Source organism: Megalobrama amblycephala, linkage group LG18, assembly GCF_018812025.1.
Source record: "Megalobrama amblycephala isolate DHTTF-2021 linkage group LG18, ASM1881202v1, whole genome shotgun sequence".
Classification (NCBI taxonomy): Eukaryota; Metazoa; Chordata; class Actinopteri; order Cypriniformes; family Xenocyprididae; genus Megalobrama; species Megalobrama amblycephala.
In genome coordinates, this window is record NC_063061.1 from 11,217,174 (window position 1) to 11,230,103 (window position 12,930).

Genomic DNA, 12,930 nt, shown 5'->3' on the forward strand with positions numbered 1-12,930 from the left:
CAAAAGGAGCCCACACCTCCCATTTCCAGGAGCCTGTGGGCGCAGTGAGAAAATGAAGACCTCTGCGCCCCTCCAAATCCCCAGGAATTTCTCATTAAGAGCAGGTCCTGGGCTCCTGAGGACCCCCGGGTTCCCCCCGCACCCCCTGCTCCCTCAAGAAGTCGACCCTCTCGCCCGACTAGAATGGACTACTCCAATCCACTTTGTGTCGGGCGGCTGTTTCCCTGTGTCTGTTATTCATCTTGCTCCCATTCTCCAGGCACAAGAGGCTTTCCCCGCCAATGGTGCTTTGAAAGTCCTCAAGACTTCCTCTTCTTTTCACCACATTTTTTATGTGTGTGCATGTGCGCAAGTCAGTGTCTGTAATGAAAGACCTGGGCTCTGGATAGCACAGAATAGGGGTAATTGAAATGACATTTTTTTAATGGTCTCCCATGACAGGAAGCGGGAGTTGGTTCATCAGGACAGTTCTGAGGTTTTGTGCCTTGCTTGGCATTCATCTACAGGCTGTTTTATTTACAGACGAGTGCTTGGTTGATGAGAACAGAAGTGTACTTTAGTGCGAGCGGGACGCAGTCAAGAACAGTTATGTTTTTATTTCTCTGTGGCTTACAATCATATCAGCACTGCTAAGTATTGAATGAATGAACAGTATGTTTAAACAGTATGAACAATATGGTTTAACATAAACCGATAAGATAAAAGTAGAGATTTTGCTACCTCGCCTTGAAAACATTTCTGATCAACTCTACCTTGGCAACTGTCGCCATCTGCCAAGATTTTGCTTATTTCTAATGTAAGTCTATGGAGGATCTCTGCAATTTAATTGTTTTAAACACAATTTGATGGCAAAAATATGGCATTAAAGTGACAGAAAGTACAGTATTTTTACTGGTATTTTTCCTTCTCCAAATCTTTAAATAAATCATACATTATTATATAAAATAAGACTATATGTCAGCCCTCATTCTCAAATGACCATGTAAAACATCAGTAAGAACACCAACATTTCTCAAAGGTAATGTTACTAACTTAACATAATTTCATTTAAGCTACTTATTGATTCAGGTCATTGTTTTGTCGATAATAACTAAGAGTTTATTATACCATAATGAATGCATTGTAGAAACGTTACACTAATATTATCTGTTACAATTGCTTTCTACTGAAAATTTTCATTTTGCCTTGATTTTGATTTATAGTCCCTGAGGTTTTTAGTCACAATATGGTAATAATTTTAAAGAAAAATTTAAACCCAATCCTGCAGCTGATTGTAAAGATTTCATAGTCCATGCCAATCACAGTGCTGATTGTCTACACAACACTGAAACAAATACTAACCCCTAACCCTAACACCCTAAACTTAACCTCATTATAATGTTGGTAGCACATCCTGAAAGATAGTCTAACAGTTTACAGTGATCCGATCCGATAAAATCTGAACCTTTATTGACACGTGACTGTGTGATTAAGTTAACCAATGAAATCGGCCTTGGGGTGGGGTTCATGCTCAACTGGTTAGAATTGATTCTAGCCCATATACAAATAATATCTAATAATTTTACCACTTTACAAGCATATTTTACCAAAAATGACATATTCATGGAAATCTCCTGTTTATTCCTTTTGGGTGTCTTGTAAAGCTAGACAGCAACAGTGAGCAGGAAAGGTGGACCTTAGTGAAAGGTCAAAAGAAGTGGGAACTCCCTCTAAGAAAACTGCAAGAAAATTAAACAAATTCTATAAATAAACATCAATATATGGTGACCGTTTACATTTTTATAAGTAACAGTATTCACTCCAGAATAATCATTGTAGTGTGGCCTCTTTGTATATGAAAGAGCGATTGACTCCATCTAGTGGAGAGAATGACTCTCTGCCTGAATTTGAGTCCACACATGGCAACAGTTTGAAGATCACTCTAAATCATAACCCAAGACAAGACAGGACGTAACCCTACTCATGAAGAGCTTAAGACGTCATTTGTCACAGTCAGTTGGATCAAGTGTAGCATGCAAAATATAATTTTCTCATCCACATGAAGTCAAATTACAGGCCTAAACTTGAAATGTTGTTATACTATTTATATAATTTACGTTCCTCGGTCAAGAAGTGAGGAGTTTGCTGTGCATTTAGTTTTTGTAAGTCTTTGTGCTGTAAATCTACAGTCTTTGTTTATACAGGATGTACAATAAAACTCTGAGTGACTCATTTATTTCTTTAAATGTTTCTCAACCACTCAGTTTTACTTGCCAATTCATGCTATCATTCAAGACACTGGGCTGTTTAAAAAGTTGAGTAAGAGAAGAGAAGTGAGAGAGACAGAAAGCAGGAGAGAGCTGTCACAAATGAAGACAGCTGTCAGCTGGGATGGCAGGGCTCAGAGGTTAAGGAGGAAAACAACGGGGGTGGACAGTGGAATCTCAAACAACAGGAAAAGACTTCTACACACAGACCCAGACATACGGGCCTCCGGAACTCTCTTTGAGAGATGGGTACAACCAGACACCTTCAGCAGATCACTCCATGGCCCTGTCCTTAATGCCACTCCATATTTGTGGTGACAATGCCACATAGACTGCAGGGAAGTAGTTCGCTGCAGTCCAGACTTCACAAAAGGAGACATGCATGAGCGAATGCAAATCCACATCAAGTGTACCATTTGGGACAGGGCCCAGTGCAGCAGGATTCTTAAATTCTTTTGTTGAGTTGTGCTGCCCTCTGCCAGTAATATTTGTTACTACATTTGTTGGTTTGTTAAATGTCAAGTACAAGTATCGCCCTTCAATTAAAGTATAACACTTACGTCTTACAAAATATTGCTTTGTTTAATAATTCTGCTTTCTTAAAATGAATCTTATGACACTGATTTCATATTAAAATCGGTTCTCTGATTAACTTTTTCTTGTGTATGTCAGAAGAAAATGATTAAACTTCATATGCATTAAAGTGAAATATCCAGGAAAAAGTTTTGTTTTATTTTTTTCACTGAGTCTACAAATTGAGCAACAAAGTCCTGCAATCTAATCACCAAAGACAAATGCTCTGCTGAACGATTGTTGAAGGGTAATAGGTCAAGACAGAAATGATTTACCACCAGGGGGCGTAAGAAAGAACAGCATGCGCTTTAGGCATGAGAAAAATGATATCATCCAAAAAGAACAATATAAGCAAAATAGTAATTTAATGTTAAAAGCACATTTATGTATTAATAGGCCCAAAATATTTTAGCATTATGTATACATGTGCAATTTATAGCTAGTTTTATTAGTTTCAGATCCCCCCCCCCCCTATTTTCCCATTCCCATTTTTAAAAATAAAACTTTTTTTCTTTTCTTTTCTTTTTCTTTCTTTTTTTCTTTCTTTTCTTTCTTTTTTTTTTTTTTTTTTATAAAATTACCTTTACAAAAAGTGTGGCCTTTACGGAGCCTTTCTCCTTTGGCTTTTTCTGCATGTTATACAGATTTAAATAGCTTTGTTTGTTTGTTTTTGTAAATCAAATTTGACCAAAAATAGTTTGCATTTCTCTTAAAGATTTGGCCACTCACACATAGTAGAAGGAACTATGGAGCTAAAAGCCCCAGTGTAAAAGGTCATTTGGATGTAATTTCTTCTTACGACAACAAAAATCAAAACTTAACTCGGTTTTGTTGTCATGTGCCAAGTGTCAAGTTGCCAAATGTGGAGAACAATATTGCTCCAGTCACAATAGAGATTAATTTGTAAAATACTCTTAAACAAAAAACTGCAAGTAGCCTATAAGATGTACAGGCCAACTACTAATTTTATAGCTGAATGTTACAATACATGAGATATTACAAGATGCCAAAAGAGACTGAAATTGAAACGGGATAGCCTATACGTTTTACTGTAGCTTTGTCTAGTTAGTTCTTTTGTACACAAATTTTGTTATTTAATATTTAATTTAATTTTCCCCGGAGAAAAAGACTGGAGATAGACTATTACTTACGAGTATAAATCGGTTATAAGTAAGGTTAACTTTACTGCTGTAACTCGGGTGTATTTTCTGCCAGGTGAGGCGCTGTTCAGGCGAAGCGGAAAGCAGCAGGCCCACAGACAGCGCTGAAACACTTTCTCTCTCTCAACACCAATTTTGACATCTTTCGCAAATTTCATTTTTCTAGGTGCCAGCGAAAAACATCTTTAACGACGTTGTCTGTCGACATGATAACGTTTCCCAAGCACCAAACACGCCCTCCCCTTAAAATATCCATATTGCAGTATAGGTTTTGAGTTCTGCATGATTTGGAATAGACGTGTTGCTAAGCAGTTATATGTAGGCTACGTTTAACGCTGTCACTTATTGAAACGGGATCTAAAGCTGAATGCTCCTCGTATCAAAGCGCTCCAGTGTCACATTCACACGACCATTAAACTCGGCCACAATCGTTGAGATGGTGTCGGACTCCTCCATTTTCTCTCTCCTCAGACAAAATAAATAAATAAATAAAACAAACGACAGAGAAAAACAAATGCGCTGTTGATATATTTACACGTCCAAATATCATTAGGATCAACACAGTTTCGATGTCATCTCATATGTTAGAGATGTGACTGAATGAAACGGATCAGTGCATTGTGCTGCGTTGCCTGCGATATTTAGCCTGTTTATTACACAAAATCTTCTTAGTAGCCTATACTAGTACTAACGTTATATCTATATATAAATGTGCCATTGTAGCGCAGCATTGCTGAACGCACGTGTCTTCACGCGCACTGTCATTTTTATCAACTCTAATGTAAAAAAGCCTCGTTGAAAGACGAGTCACAACTTCTTGAATGTATAAAAGCCTTACTTCAAATCGAAATTTAACACTTTGTGGCCTGTGCCAGCACACAGCAGACTCCATCTTGAATGATCAAGAGCGCTGAACTTGAATAGAATCGCGTGTTTTCATACGGTTCCGAACGTTTGTGTTAATTGTTTATTTATTTCAGAATAGGATTTTATACCACTTAAAGGAAAATATCACTTAAGGGTAGAAATGTGCGTTACAAAAGCACAGTTTCTTGCAAGTGAGTGGGGAAAAAGATTAAAAGGACGCCTAATGGTCGATTAAACGTACATTTGAGCGTTTAAAAATGCATAATTGTGTTTTAGGATAAAGTGAAGCACAGGAGTTGAGGAGAGCTCCTCTCACAAGGGGTTGGGTTGCCGTGCCGATTGGCTGCTGTTCATAGACACATACAGTCACGGGCTTGAAACAGAACCAGGGGCAGGTCGACAGCAAAGGAAACCATAATCATTGAAAATGAAAAGTACAACGTCCGCATCGTAACCCAGAGGTACGTTGTGACTCAGACATCGCGCACTGGAAAGCTTCCTCTCTGTGTGAGTGTTATAATGCATGTGTTTGATGTGTTTTTATATTGAAGGGGTAGAGTGATGATAGCATGAATGTGTTCTCAGGTTCTCTGGCCTACTACTGCAGCTGCGGCTGGGATTTTCTTGATCCACTTTCACAATTTGGAAAAAAAGGTCATTTCACGCGCACAAACGAAGAGTTTTCAATATGAATAAGACTGGCCAACATTTAAATGGTAAGATTTCATCGGTGTTTCCTTAAGCATCACATTTTATATGTTTTAAAATAACGAAATATTAAGTAGAAGACCGGTGTAACTCTGTGAACTCGTTCTTGATGTTTGTTCGGGAGAGAGGTATTATTAAAATAATAGCTTATAAATATTAATGAGATTAGAACGCGTGACAACGAGCCCAGCGCTGCCAGTTTTACATGTATGTCATTACTGTATCTCATCATATTATACTTCTTTATGTGAATTGTGTCAGTCAGAGTTCACTCTTCGCTCTGTTGTGTGCGCCCGCTATCATTCCTGCGTTCCTGTGTTATGGAGTATGTTCGAAATGACATACCATACTTCCCCTACTCGGAATAGTAAGCACTATAAGCAGTACGTAAATAATCTGTTCCGAACGTACAGTCGCGCTAGAAACTTTGTAAACGCTTAAGATTTTTCTTCATTTAATCATAAAATTCCACTACATTGTAAACAAATCTCTGTTTAAGTCCTATACCTCAATAAAGAGAAACTACATAAATAAATGATTCACAAATATTTGTATTCATTTATTTAGGCTATTGAGCAAAATGATCCAGGTGTAAATATCCTTTTTGGAGAAAGTAACATCTCATTACCAGATCATAATAATTCAATAGTTCATAATAATAGGGATAATTGGAGCAGGTGTTTTAAATGGATAAAAATCAAGCGTGAGTTGACAGCCCCATATTACTGAATGAACATACACCTGTGTCTTTGGTCAAAAGAGATTTCTGAGAACCTCTGAAAAAGTTGTTGATGCTTACTAGGCTGATTTCTATAGTGAATACAAATGTACTCTCTTAGTCTACCAAGAAATGATCATCTACTAAAATCCCTCCAAAAGCAGGACATATAATATTTAAGGAGGTCACAAAAAAAAAAAAAAAAAACTCAAAGTAACATCCTCAGATCTTCAGGTCAGGGTTTGTGAGTCCACCATCAGCTAGAGAGACAGGGCAGCGAGGAGGATGGTACTGCTTCTCCAAGAAGAACATTACTGTCTGTCTAAAATTTGGATGAGCCAGAAGACTAATGGAAGAATGTTTTGTGGACAGATGAGGCCAAAATAGAGCTTTTTGGTGTTAATGAACCATTACAGTTGAAGACAGCCAAACAGTGGATTTGGCTTAATAAATACGTGACAATATGTAATTATATAAACATATAAAATATATAATTCTTTTTATGTAGTTAAAAGTTTTAGATGTAGATGTGATGCAAATTTAGGTCAAAGTTGTGCAAAATTTCTTAAAGGTTCATAAACTGTGCTGGGCACTTGTTGGCAGCTTTGCTTTACTATTATTAGGCCTACTATTCTTTAAAACTTTTTGATTAAATGTTTTAGAGAATTCACACACAAGCACAATTTATATTATATATTTAATTTATAGTAAGCACAATTTATTATTATTTCATTTCAAGAGTTTTACACATACAGAGGAGGTAATGATGAATTGAATTCTTATATTATATACATTTGTTTTTCAGATAATGTAGCAGAGCCGTTATGATTCGGTCACATGTGCTTAGTCTCAGTAATTCAACACATTGCCGTACCTGTCCACAGGTGCTGGATCTGATTGACTGTACATGGAAAACATCACCCATAGGCAGACAGGCACTTGGCTTTGACCCTGGCCCTTCCTGTCTCGTCTGTCCGTGGGTTAAAAACTTAAGAGCCATAGTTTACTTACTTATCATCTCTAGAGAAGCCTTGGAGATCTGAGCCTTTGCCTCTGCCTGACAGGGACCCACAAGGCTTATGGAACAATGTGTGCACGATGAACTCAGATTGGTGTGTGGTAGCCAGACTGACTTATTGACACATCTGTCTCAAAATGGATGCAGCTCTGACTGACAGCTGCACGTCCCCACCTAGCCCTGATTTTAGTCTGGATTCATCCAGTCCATTTGCAAATGGACTGCACTTTGATTCAATTCTGTTTGAAGACGAGGATGAGGATGAAGTTATGGATCCAGAGACATTGTCTCAGCTGGAAAGAGCCTCGTGTGGCTCAACGAGAGATCATACAACAAATACAAATTCAAAGACAAAATTGGATGTCAAGCCTAGAAGCAAAATTTCAAAGGCTAGCTCATCCTTGGGGCAAGAAGTCGTCTTTGAAGACAAGTCTAAAAGTGATTGTGGGCTTTCTTCTCTTGTAAGCAGGCCTGCCGGGATTATAATGGCAAGTTCTGGTTCTGTTCCTCCATCCCCACCATCAAACCACTACTAACATTATTAGATATCTCTTCATACACCAATCAATTGTTCTACTATACCTTTTAAAATGAGGAACATGTCAATATACAAAATTTTAGTTATAAATAAATGTATAATTATCAATAATTTAATATTTGATAATATCATTTATAAAAAATATGCTCATAAAATGTAGATTATATTACAGCTTATTATATTTATTATATTACTAATAGAAATTATATCCATTTCTGATATCCTGCGCAATGTATAGATATAGGCTACCAAGTATATGACTTATTTCTGTAGGCACATTTACGGGAATTATATTGGAAGTTTACTTTACAGGATTTTAACATATTAGGCTATAATATTTATTTATTTCAGCTAGTAATTAATAGACTACATTAGTAAATAGATATAATTATAAACGTATTTAGCGTTTAAAAATGTTTTCTTATTTTATGTTCTTACATATTCTTTTGACAAATATATAATATAATATAATATAATATAATATAATATAATATAATCATAGTTCCACTTTTTTGTCATTTTTAATTCAAAATAAAATATTTATTACTTCTGATAATCCCAGGTTGCTATGGTCATGCAGGCTTGTTGACGAAATAAACTTGTGACCACAAGAAAAGGCTGTCGTTCCATCAACATAAAAAGTCGTAGCCATGGATCTTGAGGCCATGACTTCACATCGCGTGGCCACGAAATATACCTGGTATTAAGATGTGTTTTGGTCGATCGGATCACAAGTAGACGAGGCAGACACATACCCATTTACACCTGCTTCCAGTTGCATAATCATAGTCATTCTGTTAAGTCTGTGTGTTAAGTACTAGTATGACCAACTAGTGATTAGTCTAGGAGCAGTAAGTCTTACATTTTGGTTTCAAATTAGACCAATCTACGTTTTTATGTAACTAACTTAAAACAGTTATGAACAGTCTTAAAGAAAAAAAAATTGATGGCTAACTTGTAAGACTAGTCATAGCAGTATGCAACTGGCACCTGGTGTTTTAATCTGTCCTACTTTCAACTTTCAACCACTTCTGTCCTGTTTTCTTCGAGGGAAAGTCTATGGCCGGGTAAATGTATAGGTTTTTTTCAGATCTTTCGTTCTAATGGACAAAATAAGCTCACATCTGGTCAAATGTGTTTTCGACTACCTCTGGAAGTGGTCGCAAGTGGACAAGCTCAAAACGTTTTCGACCCCGTTTACACCTGTATTTAGCATTGTCCCTTTGTGATCCGATTGACCAAAACGTATCTTAATAGCAGGTATAAACAGGGCCATAAGTATGTCGTTACCTCAACAAAATGATCTCATGGCCACAACATTTTCTCACATTCCCACAAGTTAATATGTCTGAAAGCAATACAGTCGAATGTGTTTTCGACTACCTCTAGAAGTGGTCACATGTGGACAAGCTCAAAATGTTTTAGACCCCGTTTACACCTGTATTTAGCATTGTCCACTTGAAATCCTACTGACCAAAAGGTATCTTAAAGGGTTAGTTCACCCAAAAATGAAATTTCTGTCATTAAGTACATCACCCTCAAAACAAACCCAAACAAAACAAAAATAACAACTTTATTCAACAAATTCTTCTGTCCCCTGTCATACTGCTATGCTATTTTCGTTGCAGAGCTTCAGTGTTTATGTCAGAACACGGGCTCATTATTGGCCGTCTCCTGCGTCAGCATCACACGCCTGCGTCGTGCTGCTCACGTGACCAGAGCTGGGCAATACTGAGCCGCCGTAAACACTGAAGCTCTGCAACGAAAATAGCATAGCAGTATGACAGGGGACAGATGAATTTGTTGAATAAAGATGTTATTTTTTATTTTATTTTTTTGCACAAGTATTCTCGTCGCTTCATAATATTAAGGTTGAACCACTGTATTCACGTTGACGGTTTTAATAATGTCTTTAGTACCTTTCTGGACCTCAAAAGGTGCAATGTCGTTTCCGCCTATGTGTGGTGCAGCTACCTTCGGATTTCATCAAAAATATCATAATTTGTTTTCCGAAGACAAACAAAGGTCTTGCGGGTTTGGGACGACATAAGGGTGAGTACTTAACGACAGATATTTCATTTTTTAGTGAACTAACCCTTTAATAGCAGGTGTAAAAAGGGCCATAAGGATGTTGTTACCTAAACAAAATGTCTCATGGCCACAACATTTTATTATGTTCCCACAAGTTAATATGTCGTGGCCTCAACATGCTGTGACGTTCCCACTAATTAATATCTCAAGGACACCATGTCCACCATGTCCCCTCCTGGTCACCGTTTTTTTGTAGTTAATACTGAAACCTTTTTTTTGTAGTTGATACTGAAATCATTTTTAAAACATTTTTCATGTTTTAAAGGTTTACCATGTTTTGAAACCTTTTAACAATATGTTAAAATAACCTAATTTATATATGATGTCTACCAGCAGACAAAAAAAATGAAAACAAAGGCTCTACCACCAGTGAAATATTTAGAGGGTGAAGTTATATGGGCTAAATTCAACCGTAGACCATGGTGGCCATGTCAGGTGACTGTTCACCCAGTTGAGGGAGTTTACCACAGAATTAAAGGTAAGTACACAACCACAGAAGCCATGCTGTAGATGCCTAACTTCATGAACCAGATTCATAACTTTTCAGTTTCTTTATACCACATAATCCACCCACAAAAATGTGTATTGTCCCTTCTTGAATTGCTTTGTGTGATTGTGTTTCAGAGCCACCAGATAGGACCAATCGTCAGTATTTCCTCAAGACATTTGGGGAACCTGAAGAACAAGCATGGGTTCCTGAGCGATCTACTCATATATTTGTGGGTGGATATCAGTTTAACAATCTCCCTTTTGTGAGGGGAAGTGGACGTCAACAAGATGAAAACACCAGACACTCTGTAATTTCTGAAACATCCTTTCAGTTATATGGATATTGTGACACCTTTTTAAAACCCTTGTGAAATTGTTACTCTTGGGTTACTTTGCAGATACCCAAGCGTTTTCTAAACTCTTGGAGAGATAGTGTGGTTGAAGCGGAAGCACTTCTCCTGGAGAAGCCAAGGGTCACCACTCCATGCTCAGACTTCTCCAAAACAATCTCTGAAGGAACCACAAATAACACAGAAAACAAAGTGTCTGTGCCAGTGGAATTACCCAACATTAGTCTTCTGAGCAATGGAACAGTTACACAAAAAGACCACCTGAACACCTTACCACATAATCAGGGGTCTAAAAACAAAAAGAAACAAAGAAAGTCATCAACACTTTTAAAAACATCTGAAGAATTTCATTACGAGAAGGATAAGATTATGGAAGGGTTGGACAGTCCCTACTCTGACATTGATTCAGTACCACAGATCCGCAGATGTCCCAAAAGCTCTGAGCGAATATCAAATATTGAACAATCAAACTTAACCCCAAGTCAGCTTCCTATTACAAATGACAAAGAAATAAAAAAGAATGTGGAGAAACAGGGTGGCCTTTGGTTCAGTAAAACAGGGAAAGGTCAAGTCAATGGGGGACTTGGTCGTGCTGGAATTAAATCTGTGAATTGTTCCTTCGGAAAGGTATCTTGTAAAATTAAGATGCCAGATTCAGCAAGCATGAAATCCAAGGACAATCACATCACCGGACTTGAACATCTATCTACCGAAGCCAGGAAAGCTCTCGGTAGGAGAGTGAAGTGCCTTCCAGCAAGTAGTCGCCTCATGACGAGAGCACTGAAGGCGATGGAGGAGGCAGAGTGGATGAAGAAACAACTGGTAAACCAAGAGTCAACCTCAAATGTTGATATAGAGAATTGTGTATCTTCTTCTGACTTTACATTACCTGAAGCAACAGATGTAGACAACAGTGGCTCTTCACAGAAGATGCCAACTACAGCAAGCAGTGATCTGAAAGAGGACTCAAACATTAGCACATGCACCCAGCTGTCATCCGATCCTCTGAGTTGTAAAGACAATGAACATTTAGTCAAATCTGAAGATGAAGCTTCTTTGATATCTCAAGCACCTGTTGCCTTTCATTCATCCAAATTCAAACAAGAGAGTCACATTTCTAATTTATCTTCTAGTTCTACACCAAATTTGTGCTTAAATATGGAAGATATGGAGAACATGAAAGAAATAACCTTCAAATCACTAGCAAATGAACACAGTGGCCAACCTCTGTTGTTTCATCCTAATGCAAACTATAAGTTTAGCACATTCCTAATGATGCTTAAGGATGTACACGATAGCCGGGAAAAAGATGGAACAGCATTGGTAATAGAACCGTTACCCAAAAATGAACTTATTAAAGAGGAGCCATCACTGATTCCAAACATGAAGGATGAGCTGACCACAGGAAACACAGTAGCAGCACAAAAATGTCAACAGGGCAAAATCACATCCAAACAGAAGAAGATGAAGCTGAAATCTGGGACCAATATTATCCCAGAAAATCAGTTAAACTCTACATTTTCAAAAAATGCTCAAAGTCTTAGTAAAAAAATGAGTTCAAAAAAGAAAACCACTGAGGTTACAGCAAACACCCACTCCAAAGATGCATTTGACAAACTGATATCTGAGCATCACCTGCCCTCAGAGGAACCAGAGACCAAGTTCTCAGCAAATGTGCCCAAAAAGCGTTGGCAGAAGTTTGACCAAGTCAGTAACAAAGCATTGCATGCAGACGAAGGTAGTTGTATTCAAGAAACAGAAAGATTGCCCTCAGAAAATTGTGACATTTTGGTGGGTGGCACAAATAAGTCTTGTTCTTTTTTGCCTGAGAAGGCAACTTCCATCAGTGCATCAGAAAATTCTCAAGCCAACTGTCAAAAAAATGACACCCCTACAGGTAAGTTAGACAATGTAATCAATGCTACTATCATCTAAGGATTGTGTGAAGTCTTAAAATTTTTAAGTGGGCTCAAAAATGTTTGTGCTTTTTACAGAATGTAAACGTATTAGAAAACCTAGCAAAAGACTCATAGAATGGACAGAAGAATATGATCAATTGTTTTCTACTAAGAAGAAAGCAAAAAAGAAACCTGAGTCGTTTAATAAGGTAGCTCAATTTATGCTAGCTAATCAAGTTCAAGTTGGATGTGTAAATTTTCTTGTATTCTGTAA

General features: G+C 37.5%; 1 protein-coding gene across 4 annotated transcripts in view; it reads left to right on the forward strand.

Annotated features, from left to right (window-relative positions):
- Window positions 1-4,833: 4,833 nt before the first annotated feature.
- The window catches only part of nsd1b (nuclear receptor binding SET domain protein 1b), a 41,644-nt gene continuing 33,547 nt past the window's right edge, over window positions 4,834-12,930 (forward strand). Inside the window, exons 1-8 of one of the 4 annotated variants that reach the window (XM_048167313.1) lie at window positions 4,835-5,037; window positions 5,123-5,307; window positions 5,432-5,562; window positions 7,078-7,778; window positions 10,256-10,397; window positions 10,544-10,716; window positions 10,807-12,655; window positions 12,753-12,865. In XM_048167313.1, the coding sequence (XP_048023270.1) occupies window positions 7,428-7,778; window positions 10,256-10,397; window positions 10,544-10,716; window positions 10,807-12,655; window positions 12,753-12,865 (2,628 nt within the window). In that variant the 5' untranslated portion in view covers window positions 4,835-5,037; window positions 5,123-5,307; window positions 5,432-5,562; window positions 7,078-7,427. Of the gene's footprint in view, window positions 5,354-5,431; window positions 5,563-7,077; window positions 7,779-10,255; window positions 10,398-10,543; window positions 10,717-10,806; window positions 12,656-12,752; window positions 12,866-12,930 lie in introns of all 4 variants that reach the window. The other 3 variants (XM_048167315.1, XM_048167311.1, XM_048167314.1) reach the window with 3 other exon arrangements.